At 39.4% G+C, this 13,316-nt stretch overlaps 1 protein-coding gene across 2 annotated transcripts in view; it reads right to left on the bottom strand.

Moving 5' to 3' along the window:
* The window catches only part of AOAH (acyloxyacyl hydrolase), a 185,226-nt gene that overhangs the window by 154,023 nt on the left and 17,887 nt on the right, over nt 1-13,316 (bottom strand). The window contains exon 2 of one of the 2 annotated variants that reach the window (XM_037837086.1): nt 4,361-4,456. The exons of the other annotated variant lie outside the window; for it this stretch is intronic. Coding sequence (XP_037693014.1) covers nt 4,361-4,456 — 96 coding nt within the window. The remainder of the gene's footprint in view (nt 1-4,360; nt 4,457-13,316) is intronic. 2 annotated transcript variants of the gene reach the window in all.

Below are 13,316 nucleotides of genomic sequence, written 5' to 3' on the forward strand. Positions count from 1 at the left end.
TTTTGACTAGGTATCTCCATGAACCTCAAATATAATTAGGTGAGGACAAACTGCCAACAGCCATAAGACCTCGGCTTATCAATGTCTGTGCAGGGGAAAGAAAACAGAAGCAATAGGATGTCAGATGAGCCTGAGAACAGAAGAATCCTCAAATAACCACTCGATATGGACTGGAGGGCATGGCAGGCCAATTTGGGAACAGAAGCTGCACCTTGGAGGGGTTTTGACAACTGCAACAGATGGTGAATATAGGGTCCCATTGGTTAGAAGAACTAAAGGTGCTGCAGTGTTCTGGCAACTACTAACCCTAGAAACTGACCCATCCTTCTGGGACAGGGCCCATATTGCGGAGAAACTGCTGGGATTGGAGTCAAAATTGAGCTGGATAGAAGCTAAGTAAAGAGAAAGCCCAGATAAATGCAGGAGGGGAAACTGAGTCAGGAAATCTCAGAAAGCAGGCTGCCATATTTTTTTAAACATTATGCAATGTTAAAAAGCCTATACATTTGGAAGCACTACCCTGAACTGCCTTTCTTTCTAAGAGTTAGGGAAAAATAATTTCACGTAAAAATGAGCAAAAGAAATGTATCTAGGCTGACTCTCATACAAAGTTATAATAAGGAAAAAAATAATTAAGGAACAGAATGATATCCCTACGGATAGCAAAAAATATTAAAGTATAACTATTATTTCAAAATGAGCTAACAGGCATTAATAAAATGATACAAGACATTTAAGAACAACATAAATCAGAATTAGAAAAGCTCAGGCATATAATGAGAGAACTCAGAGAAGAAATAAAAATTACTTCAGAAAGGAAGACTAAAATGAACACAAGAACATGTGAATACAATTCACAATGTTGTAAGAAAGAAGGTGAAAAGGAGGATAGATTTTACTATTAAGTGCAGAATGAAATAAAAAGTATTCAAGAGATGGCAACATATTGAATATAAACAAAGAAGATTCAAAATATGGATAAAAGAAGTCCCTGAAAAAGAAAGACAAATCAAGGAAACAAATACTAATCATTTTGGTCAAGAAAACTTTGTTGAATTGAAAAATATGTATTCAGACCACATATTAAGAGAACACACTTCACGCCTGAGAATATCATTAATCCAGAACAACACATACCAAGACGTGTTCTTGTTAGATTACTAAACCATAGAAAAAGAAAATAAAACCTTCTGAGCTTCTAGGCAGAAACAGCAAGTGACTTATAAAGGAAAGAAAATTAGGCTATCAACAGGCTTTTTAACAGCATCTTTAAGATACTCGGAAAGTAATTGTGTGTCAAGGATTGTATATCTATATGAAGAAAATATGTCCAGATATATTTATATCCAGAAAAACACTGACTTTCAAGTATAAAGGGCACATGCAGTCTAACATCAAATGCAAGAATCCAGGGAATATTGTCCCATGAGCCTTCCTGAGGAATGAGCTTTGGACAACTTGATGAGAGAGACATACCTCTTCACATAAGAGCTAATGGTGAACGTGAATCATAGAGTTGCTGGTAGAGCCAAGACTAAATGAGAGTAAAAGAGAACGGGTGACGTATGTAATGGCTATATGCTCTGATAATATAGTACAACTATTAAAAAGGGTGGAGAATTGGAGAAAGCATATGCAAAATCTTTTAACTAGTTTCAATAATTATAAGTTATACTAATGGTGGTTGTAGTAGAATCATTTTTCTGAATCTGCTGTGTGTAAAATGAGAATAGGTAAATGAGTAACTATGGGATAAGATTGATATTCTAATTATATCAATCCCTGGGTCCTTGAGAATGTCCTTGTAGAAAGAAGGAGATACAGATATGACACAGAAGAGATTAAGGAAATAATACTGTATTTCTGATTTTGAAATAGGAACTCATTAGCTCTTTTATAGTAAGAAATTATATATGTATAAGCATTTACGTGTATGCATATGTCTAAGTATATACATATATATTTCCTATCACTGTCCATTGAAGGGGTCTAGAAAGAATGACGAACTCAGTAACAATGAACACCCCTAAGTGTCCAGACTGTGGTCTTGAAATACTATCTTCCACTGGAAGAAATCAGACTGATTTCTTTTAGAAAAATGACTGATTTCAAGCCTGGGGCTAGAAATATTCAAGTAAGGGCTGGAGCACCTTGTCATACCAGTTAGTGAGAAAGCTATCAAAGATTACTCAGGGCAGTGTCAAAAGGACTCAGGATCCAACTTGAAGAGACTCCTAGTAGTAAAAAATGGAACAATTTGAGCTTTAAGTAGGATGATAATTGCAATTGATTGAAACCAATCAAATATGTTTAGATTTATGAGTTTATGATAATATTTTAAAGAAAATTAAATGATGACTTTGGGTTGATGATGGAAAACCAATGTCTTGTCTTGACAACTTGTAAATAAAAAGGAAGAATTAAGTATTTATCCTGACTTTCCTATACGAATAGAATAGTACCACTAGGTAACCAAGTAGTAGATGAAGGAAAGCATCTCTAATATATTTTAACTAATAATATGACATAATCCAACTAATTGTTGAAAAGGACATATGACATTGAAAAGGGTTGCATTTTGCAATCCTCAGTGAATTAATAGATCTATCCATCTGATATCACACATACACACAAAAGAGAAAACCACCTATGATGGCTTTCTGAGGCAGGAAAACAGCACCATTTATAGTTTTGCCAAGAAATCAAACTGGAGCATGATCAAGTATTGGGATCTGGCTGCCAATTTTTAGGAAATACAGAGCATGAAGAAACATTTTAAATTATACCATAGGGATGCAATCAACAAAATCCAGACTGTGGGGAAACACTCCAGGTCAAAATCTACACCTAAATTATAAGGAAAAGGAAGGTATTGGAGAAGAAATTTGTAGATTAAAAGAGTCTTAGAAGACATCAAAAATTTACAACTGGGCAAGACTATGGTTTCTAGGGGATACCCACTTGGGTGATAACGCTATAAAGAAATGCAAGGAAGTGATTACTATAAAACTCAGGATGTTGTTCTTTGGGGGAAAGCAAACTGGTTACGATGGGATGGGGCACACGGACGGAGCTTCTGGAGTGACGGCAGAGCTCATTCTTCACCTGGGCTTTGTGAAGGCCACGGCTGCTCACCTTTTAATAACTGATGAAGCTACACATTTTTTGTGTGTGGTTGTCTATATCTGTTTTGTTTTATCAAGAAAAGGTTAAAAAAATCACTCACAGGCAATACTGTGCATTGTTTATGGAATCAGAGAAATGAATGTGAAAGTACAAAATTGGACAAGAATGATGCCCACTAAATTCATGTTGGTGGTTCCCTCTAGTGAGGTGGGAAGAGAATGGAACTAGGCAGATGGAAGGCCAACGGGTGTTTCAAGTGTATCTTCCATGTTTTAATTCCACAGAAGAAAGACAATGCAAATTTGTCAAAATCTTAGCAATAGTCAGTTTGGGGCATTGTGAAAACATGTTTGTATATGTTTTTCTTTTACAAGTCTTTCCTTTTAATTCTTAGAACAATTAGCCTGTGAATGCATATGGTGATTGTATATAATCGATTCTCTGAAAATACTTTGTTGCTACTGACACAAAGGTGCTATATAACTCAAAGGTACAATCACCATCACTCCAATCACTTGACTAAACAAAAATAATGTAGGCATCCTTGAAGAGTTAGTTCCCATTAAGGGAATGAAAAGTTGACTCTCAAAGAAGTTTATTCATTATGCTGTCCACTTAATAGCATTGTGGAAATAGAATCAATATTTTCTTTCTGCTGAGATTGAAAAACAAACATACAACTTGTTTGAACCACCAATCAACTCCTTTTTATTGTAGGACAGGGTAAGGGATTTTACTGAATTCCAGGGCAAATAAACAGAATTTTCCAGATTATTTTCCCATTTGGGGTTTGAGATCAGTTGGCTTCCCAGCCTAAAACTCTGTGTTGTTATGGGCCTCTTGGGCATCTGTGTATGTGTACATGATCAAGTTAACATAAAATCTTTGAAAATTATTTTTTATTTTCACCTTCTTAATATTTATGGCATTGATCACCAGATGGGAAAATCATTATCAATGTGACACAAAAAATAACAATTGGCCGTTTAACATTTTATTCTCTAAATTTCCATTGCAATTTCATTGTGCCACAAGGGAGAATGAATGTCAGGGAGAAACTGCTTAGAGTGTTGTTTTTTAAATTTCCATGAGCCCCATAAGAAATAATACATCTCACAGAAATAACACAACCTGATTCTCCTCCATATGCATGTGCAGGCTAGAAACTTAATAATGATGACTCATGAGTGAGAAAAAAAGCAGACCCACAGCTGCATAACTCTTTAGTATTTACCAGGCAGGTAGCTGCACAGTCTCTCCATCGTGGCCTGGGCTGTAGAGTTGTGGACTTGAGCAAGCTGTTCAATTATGGACACCACCAACACACACCCTGCAAGGGAGCAGAAGAAAATGTCAACAGTGTCACACCCAAAGCGATGCTGAAGGATCAGGGGTAGATGAGGACGTGTGTGTGTGTGTGTGTGTGTGTGTGTGTGTGTGTTCTTAAGAACACTATCCTTTCCAAATCTGAGAACTTTTGTTTGCCATTTTCTTTTAGAATCTATGTGTACATAAATGCACCATCAGTTGTCATGAACTTAAAAGTGTGGTGAGAAAATCGTGGGTTTTGGGGTCAGAGAGACTGGGGTTCTCAGTTCAATTTTGCCTATGAGCCAGGTGACTTTGGGGAAGTAATTCAATCTTGCTTAATTTCAGTTTCTTTTCCATCAAATGGGAGAAAGTGATGATGTTTAAATGAGAGAAAGCAAGGAAAACAGACAGCACACAGTGGATGCTCAATAGATTTTAGCTTCCCCCTTCCTCTCCTTTCTGCTGTAGGTGACTTCATTATGAGAAAGATGATTCCCATCCTACACATTCGCAACACTGGATCAGCATTTTAATTTTGGGAAAGTGGGAGAAATTGCACAGCATTTGGAGTCAGAAGATCTGGGATTAGTTTTCACCTCGAGATCTTGGATTCACCGTTTAGCTTTTCTAGGCCTTGGTGTCCTCATTGCAAAGGAGGTAGTGATATCCTTCCCACAGGGCTGCTGCGATAATTAAATAAGAGACCAGGGCACCTGAATGTGTCTTTTAAATCCCAACATGATATAAAATATGATTTTTTCCCTCCCAACTACAAAGCATCCTACTTGAGAGCATGCACCAACATAATAAATATCTGGAAGGACCCTTTGATCAAGTTACAAATATGTTCCTTGAGCTACCTGGATACAAGATAAGTGAGAGGCCCAGAGCTGCTAGGCTTATATTCCAGAAGATTCTATCACCTGTCTTGATTTCCTAAACTTCTCAGAAAGCCCAAATAGCCATTTTCCAAAGGGGAGAGGCTGTTTACCTTGTGTTCGCAAGAGGTGGGTCCAAGATCAGTAAGTCTGTGAGGATGAATTCTTAGGCATAATTGAAAAGAGAAGGGCACTTATTAGCAGAAGTCTGTTTCTAAGGAGGCAAAGGAAGACTTACATCCAACCTGAAGAAATCCCAGGGTGGCTGGGCCCAGTAGTGAGCTTATTATCATTCATCTGCTCAGGGAGCTGGGGGCCCAAATTCACTTATTAGTGTCATTAAACCTTAATTCCCAGCTGAGGGAAGGTGACTGTAACATTATGTGAGTGGTAAAGTTGGACGTAGCTATAAAGCAAGAAATAAATCCTGTACCATGAGAGGTTGCCAAGGAAGAAATCAGAGACTTCCACCTTTTCAGATACTGCAACATCCAGTGAGGCTTTGACCTCCTTTACTCTGGTCCTCAGATAATGCTGGACAATGATGGACTTTCCAAATCTGAGCAAGTATGGTCTTGAGCACAGCTTGCTGGGTGCATTTATCATCAGCAGCCATCAAGGTAGCTGATTAGGTGTGCTTTCCACCTGATCCATAGCACGTGAGGGTTTTATTACATTGCAATGAATTTAGTAGGTGATACTTATTAGCACTTTATGGTCTAAAAAGCATTTTCACATGCATTTTATTTTATTTTAATAACTTTTCAAAATATGAAAGCAATACAATCATTTTAGATGAGTAAAAAATACGAAACAGTATGAAAAAGATAAACATCACTCATAATCTGGAGAGAACCAATTTCACTTTTATTTTAAATATATAAAATATATTTAATAAATGTGAATATTTTCAACACTTATTATATACTTTTTTTCTCTCTCTCTCTCTCAAGGGGATAACAAAACCATCAACAACAAAGGCTGCGTTTGTAAATCAGTCTGTTTTCTTGTTAAATTATTTGATAATTTCAGAGAAACTTTATTCCTATTTCAGATTCATCTTCAACGGCAGTGTCCCTTGTTTCAGGTCTTTTATTTAGCTTCTGTTCTTATTGATATGCAAACAAGCTTTTAAATGAACTGCCTTTTTTATCATATTTTTTAATTGTAGAATATAACATATACACATAGATATGATAACTTTCCAAGTACAATTTAACAAGTCGTTAGAGAGCAAATTTTAAAGAATGTTATGGGTTACAGTTCCACAGTTTCAGTTATTTCCTTATTGTGAACTACATATGCAAAAAGGTAATATCTTTCAAAGTATGATTTAACAAAGATAAGGAAAGTGATTAAATTAGAGGAAGGGGTAGCAACAGACAAGATGGAATTTGACAATGGTTTATGAATACTAATTCTCTATATAATTTTCTTTTTCTTAGTTGCTAGGGTATTGGAATAGCTAGAAGGAAAGAACTGAATGGCAGAACTGTAACTCATAGCATCCTTTGAAATTTGCTCTGTAGCTACTTGTTAAATTGTAATTTGAAAGTTATCACTTTTTGTATCTATGTTATATTTCACAATAAGGAAATAATTGAAACTATGTTACTGTAACTCATATATTTTTGGAAATTTTCTGTATAACTATGTATTATGTACTTTTGTACCGATTTATGTATCTGATAACACCTATTAAGTCCAGAGGGAGCAAAATGAATTTTGACAACTGCAACAGGAAAACAATTATAAATAATTATATTGGAATGTAACATGGGTGTGCCATAGTTGGAAAGGTAGAGGTTTTGAAATCAAATGGACTTGGGCTCAAATCCTAGATCAGCCATTGCAAAGTGTATGACATCTAACAAGTTATCTAACATTCTTGAACTTCATTTTTAAGTGTTTTGCTCCTTAGAGCATAATATCCTTGAGGAGAGGAATGGGATCTTACCCCTCTCTAACTTTTAGCCTGGTTTGGAGTTTGGAAGCAAGAGATGTTTGCTGACTTAAAGCAAAATGAGTTGGGAGCCCTGGGAGTGACATTTCAGTTGTCAATTGCTGGCGGTCTCCATAGGAAAGGTTTGTAGGTGCACCTGCCCTTGCTTCCGGAGCCTCATCTTGCTGAGATTGTCACTCTTTGTTACATTTTCATTATAGACATGGCTCCACTTCTCATGCTGGTGTGAACAGTGTGTCTTCTCTCTGGAGCCAAACAGCAAATTCTGTAGCAAATTATCATCACATGCAGCTTGGAATCAAAGAACACTGTAAGACTGAGTCGAGAGCTTGCATAGCACTCACTTTATATAGTGTCTTATCAATGAGCTGCACCATAGGAACCAGAGAGGACTTGAAGCATTGTGGGTTTTGGAAATAAAATAAGTAGATCTGGCATAGGGAATCAAATAGAGGTGATTCCACTGGATTTATGCCTGAGACCTGGCCCATTGCTGTTATAAATGTATACATCTTTTTAAAAGTTGTGGGAAATCATGATTACTCCAGACTTGGCTTAATACGGTTTTCTGTCATCCAGAAAAATTTAAATATTCACCTTTAAAGAAAGAAGCAAATGACAAAAAGCCTAGAAGATTTAATGACTGAGGTGAAATAACATTCAGGATGTATCCTGTATAGTTCCAGATATATTTTGAGGATGGGATAAATATTTTTCAAAAGAATAAGTGCAGGGAGCATCTTGGGGTGAATATAGACATGATGCCGTTTTCTTGCTGACCTAAAAGTGATGAAGGAGCACATAAGGACAATTGTGGGTTGTTGTGCTGTCTCAGTTTCCCCTAAACAACCAGTCTTTAGGAGACCAAATATTTAGAGGGACCGGAAACCAGCTCATTACTCCACTAAAGGAAGCGTTCCATGCTCTGTGAATGAGCTCGTTTTATTTCTTTCACCCTCTCAAAAGGCTCTGGGCATTTCTCTGTGTTATTTTTGATTCTCCCCTCCTTTGCCCAGTTACCTCTTATGAATTGTTCAGGATCCTTCACAAACTCCATAATAACAATCCTCCAATGCCCCTATACTTCATACTTGTCACCTTGGACAGGTATTAATTGCTGCTCAGACTGCTTCCCCTCTAAACATTACCCTCTGTGAAAGCAAGGTCAATGACTTATTCTACTCCGGAGCCTACCACCTCACTTGGTGCATGAGCCCAGAACACACTTACTGAATGGATGAATGAAAAAAAAACAATCATGGGAAATGCCCTTTATATCCAAGAAGAATGGCAGTGCCCTTCATGTAGATACACATGAAAAGAAAAGGAAAAAAAAAAACCATATGGAAGGCTAGAGCAACTCTGCCTGCTGTTCTCTTTTCTCCCTGAAGGGGACGAAAACCACATATACATTGCTTGAATATCAAAGGAGTCTTCCAAGGTTGGCTTTAGCCAAAGAAGCATGCAGTCAACCAATAGTTATTGAGCATCTGTTCTTTGCAAGAAACCATGCTAAGTTTTGATGGATGCCCAGATGAACAGAATATGATCCCTGTCCACAGGGAGCTCATGATATAGTTCCCCAATTCATATAAGCTGGATGGAAAGTACCAAATATTAGATGAGATGTGACTTTGAAGAGTCTCTAAGTCAGAGAAGGTGGGAGAAAAACAAGACTTGCAAAAACTTGGTGGCCTGAAAGACCCACAATTTAATTAGCAGCATGTTTTATTTCTCATTGGTACCAAAAATAATAGAGAATCTTAGAATCAATGGCATAATAGACTTGGTGAAATGCAAGAATTGGAAACCCACAATTGGCTCAGTATAACAGGAATACTTGGTGAGCATGGGGGATAAGGAATACTTCTTGGAATTTTCCTTGAGGAGTCTCCATTCCCAGCAACCCCGGTGATCATAAACCTCCCTTCCCTAAAACATCAGCTCCAGCACATGTATGTATTTGTTTTAATCCCTGGTTTAGAAGAATGAATGCAAAGAGATCTGTGCTGCTCAAGACCAACCTGCCTCTTTGTACCTACAGATAAGGGCTTTTCACCTGAGGTTTACTAAGAGAAATCGCATCAAGGTCTCTTACCCCTTTTCTGGCTTCTTAGCACAGCTGGCTGAAATTGGAAAATCATTAGCTAGATAAAAAAAGCTCTGAAGATCGGGTCACTCTTACCACTATCATCACTTTGCCTAATGAAGAGTTATTCTGATCAAAATGGCCCTGCAGAAAAGCAGGGAATAGGGATTGAAATATATCAACGCCCAGGTTGGGTTTGGCTTTGATTTGAAGTCCTGCTCTTCTGGCCGTCTTGCCAGTCTCTGGTCGGGTCACCTCCCCTTCCAGTTGGATTGTTAATTTCGGGTCTGCAGTTTTCTGAGTCCTGAATATTTTAGAGGCAAGAATGGAGAAATTGACTTCTACAGTTTCTAATAAGAGGTTTCACTGCCTTGACAGTCTAAAGAATGTTTTCCCTGGAAGAAATGCATGGGCAGAGTAATTCCTCCCATTACAGACTATTCTCTTGGCTGCTAACAAAAGGCTTGGCTCTGGGAAAGTGATTTTGTCCAAGACATTATTCACTTAGGAAGCGATGAGTGCGTGAGAGAGCTATGCATTTTGCTCTGCAGTCACCTTCTGAAGTCTTACATATGGAAAAACTCTTCTCACCTGGTGTCTGAAAATAATGGGTGTAATAGAAACAGACTCTCCTGATGTCATAAGGAAAGAAGCAAGCGGGCCCAAATAAAAATACCTGCCACTGGGATCTGCTTGCCACCTACTTCAGGTCGCCTGCAGACTGTGTCATGGGATCCTTTTGAAATAAAGCAGAACTCTTGAAACTCTAATTATAATCATATCTGTGCTGGCTGGAAACGCAGCCAACCGCAGAGAGTGGTCTATTAGATTTCCCATTTGTCTGAAGCTCGCACTTCATTGAAAAGCCCTGAAAGCACCTGGTGGTTGTCAGAGCCTGAGTCGGCGTAACTACACTTCCTCTATGACCCTGAGTGGGGCATTAATAATTCATCACATAGTTAGAGTGTGTGCTACCATTTTCAAAGTGCTTTTGCATGCATTATTATCTCACCCAAACTTCAAAACAACTCATAGGAGGCATTATCACTCTCATTTTGCAGGCAAGCACACAGAGGCTCGGGAAGTTTATAGAGCTAGTCAGTCATGGAGCTGGGACACAGTTCAGTGGGTTCCTTCTACATGCCAGGCTCTGTGCTAGGCTCTGAGGATGTGCTGAGAACAGACCAATGTGGATCCTGCTCTCTGAGAGATTATAACCTGTTAGGGCAAACAGATCATGAATAACCAAACAATTATAAATCACTTTAGGTGCTGTGAAGGAAAGGAACAGGGTGAAGTCATAGAGGGTATTGAGGAGGGGTGCAATGTAAACCTTCTTAGCTATAGCCAATAGAGAAGGTCTGAAGAACATTAAAAATGGGCCCATGTAATGAGAAGGAGCCAGCAGTGTGGGGATCCAGGGGTAGGGCTTTCTAAACAGGGAACTAGCACCTACCTGACGGCACCAAGTTACTGTCAAGGAACTGAAAGGAGCGCAGTGTGTCCAGAACCCAATGGTAAGAGATGAAGTGCAGAGATGGAGACCAGATCCCATGGGCTTCACTGACCCTGGATGAAAGGGTAGGGGTTTACCCTGAGTGCAATGGGGAGCCGTGGATGGGCTTTGTGGAGGGGGCTGCTATGATCTGCCAGGGGAGGAAAAAGGGGGCAAAGGTGGGAGCAGAGAGCTGCATTAGGAGGCTGTTTTGGCTCTGGAGAGAGATGATGGTGGATTGGATAGGGTGGAGAGTGGCCGTGGGGATGGAGAAAAATCATCATATTTGGGAGTCATTGGATAGGGTAAGCGGATAGGATTTACCAAAGAATTGGACAAGATGTGTGAGGAAGAGTGAGAATCAGGGATGGCTCCTTTGTTGGTGCTTTGGGGAAGTACTGAGTGCCGGTTTTGGAGTCACACACACCCGGGTTTGGATCCGTGCATCCCTGTTGGACCTGCCTGACGTTGTCCATCCCCAAATTCCATAAACAAGCTCAGTTCTGTTTCCCTCAGGTGGGTGGAAGCAAAGGAAAGGGTATTATGTGTTGTAGTTCTAATCACAGCCATTATTCCAGGGCTTTCTCATCTGGGTGAAAAGAAAAGGAATCAAGAAAGAAAAGTTGAAAATATCCACCTAAAATTATCCTACGACCTGCCTTGTTTCCCTGTGATATTAGCTTCTAAGCCAGCCATGCTCACACACAGCTTACGTATGAATGATATCACATCTCCACCATTTTCTTCTGTTTTCTCCTCTCAGAGTCTGGACATAGGACAATAATGAACAGAGTCAAAGAAGGAAAGAGAGCAGAAGTGAGGAAAAAGAATGAAGATGCTATGCTGTAGTAGAGAGAAGAATCTGGGGGTCAGACAGACCTGGGCTCAAATACTGCTTCTGTGATGTATGAACCAGGTGTCTTTGGCACGTAGTTAACCTCTCTGAGCCTAGCTTTTGGTGCCTTCTTATGCAATACATTAAAAATGGCCTCAAACTCTGTAATTCCTTCCATGAAGAGGTGTTTCTATTTCCCAGCCCTTCAAATCTGGCCTTATGACTTTCTTTGACCAGTAAGATATGGAGGAAGTGACAGCATTTCAGATTCAAGTCCAGACCTCAAGAGGCCTTGCAGTTTCCACTTTTGTCTTCTCAGACATCACTGCCACAAACCTGAGCTAGCCTGCTGGAGAGGCTACATGAAGGGAAACAGAGGCACACCAGCCACCAGCCTGCCAACCACCAGATTTTTTAATGAGACCATACTACATCATGCAGTCCTGGTTCTTCCACCATCCACCAGCAACTGCATGGGTGAGCCCAAGTAAGACCAGCTGAAGAGCCACCCAGCTGGGCCCAGCCCCAAATTGTCAACACCTGGAACTGTGAGCCAACCAGTGGTCATTGTTTCAGTGTGGGTGGTTTATAATACAGCAAAGGCTACCTGATACGTCTGGCAAGAATGCCGTGAAGATTGCATGATACAACATATAAAAAGCACATTGTGTCAATTCCTCTCCCCACTGAGTGGATCACCACAGGAAAGAGACACATTCTCCGTGAACACTTTTAAAAATAGAAGCTCAGAAACTTGTCTTTGAAAAACATGTCAAAAAATCAACACCATTTTTACTTTTCCATGGCCACATTTTCTTTTATTGCAAATATCTATATTTTCACTACATTTTGAGCTGATTAGGCTTCTATGGCCTCACCTAACCACCACCAGAAACATCGTTTCAATGAGAAAATGCACACTGGGTTGCAAATCACTAACTCTCCCAAGAGCATTGGCAACGAGAGAGATATTATAATGGACAATTACTAGTAAGAATGAGGAGGGGGCATTCCAGGTGTGCACACCCAAACAGTGGCGAGAGGAAATTAGCAGGCTGTGGAGAGAGACACAGGAGGTTTGGTTTGGTTAGTTTAGAAATAATTAATAAAAAAGAAATGAGGCTGAGGACTCTAGGTGACATCCACCCTGATACTTACTCAACATATTTATTGCATCTACTATGTGCTCAGAAGCTTGAGGGTACAAATATGAATAAGAGAAGTCAAGAGCACTGGGGAAGACTGATGACTAAATAATCCCAGCAACCTCTAAGTGCTGTGGTAGAGGGACCTGTTATGCTTTGGGAGCACGGAGAAGGAAAAGATTAATTCTACCTGGAGTAACCATGGAGAGCTTCCTGGAGAAGGTGACAGCTAAGCTGAATCTCAAGGGATGCGAGCTCCTCATTTGGCAGAAAAGGCAGGGAGGGTCTTCTGGGAGAGAGCAGTAGCACGTTCAAGTTTTGGTGGTGAGAAGGGAAAGAGTTGGCCAAGGCTAGAGCTCAGAGCCCACAGGAAAGGAATAGTGAGAGAGGTACAAAGAGTCTTAAAGATAATACTACAGATTATGAGCTTAATGCTCTAGAATGTCAAGTGTACACCAATGGTTTTCAAACATT

This window comes from Choloepus didactylus, chromosome 5 (genome assembly GCF_015220235.1).
Source record: "Choloepus didactylus isolate mChoDid1 chromosome 5, mChoDid1.pri, whole genome shotgun sequence".
Classification (NCBI taxonomy): Eukaryota; Metazoa; Chordata; class Mammalia; order Pilosa; family Megalonychidae; genus Choloepus; species Choloepus didactylus.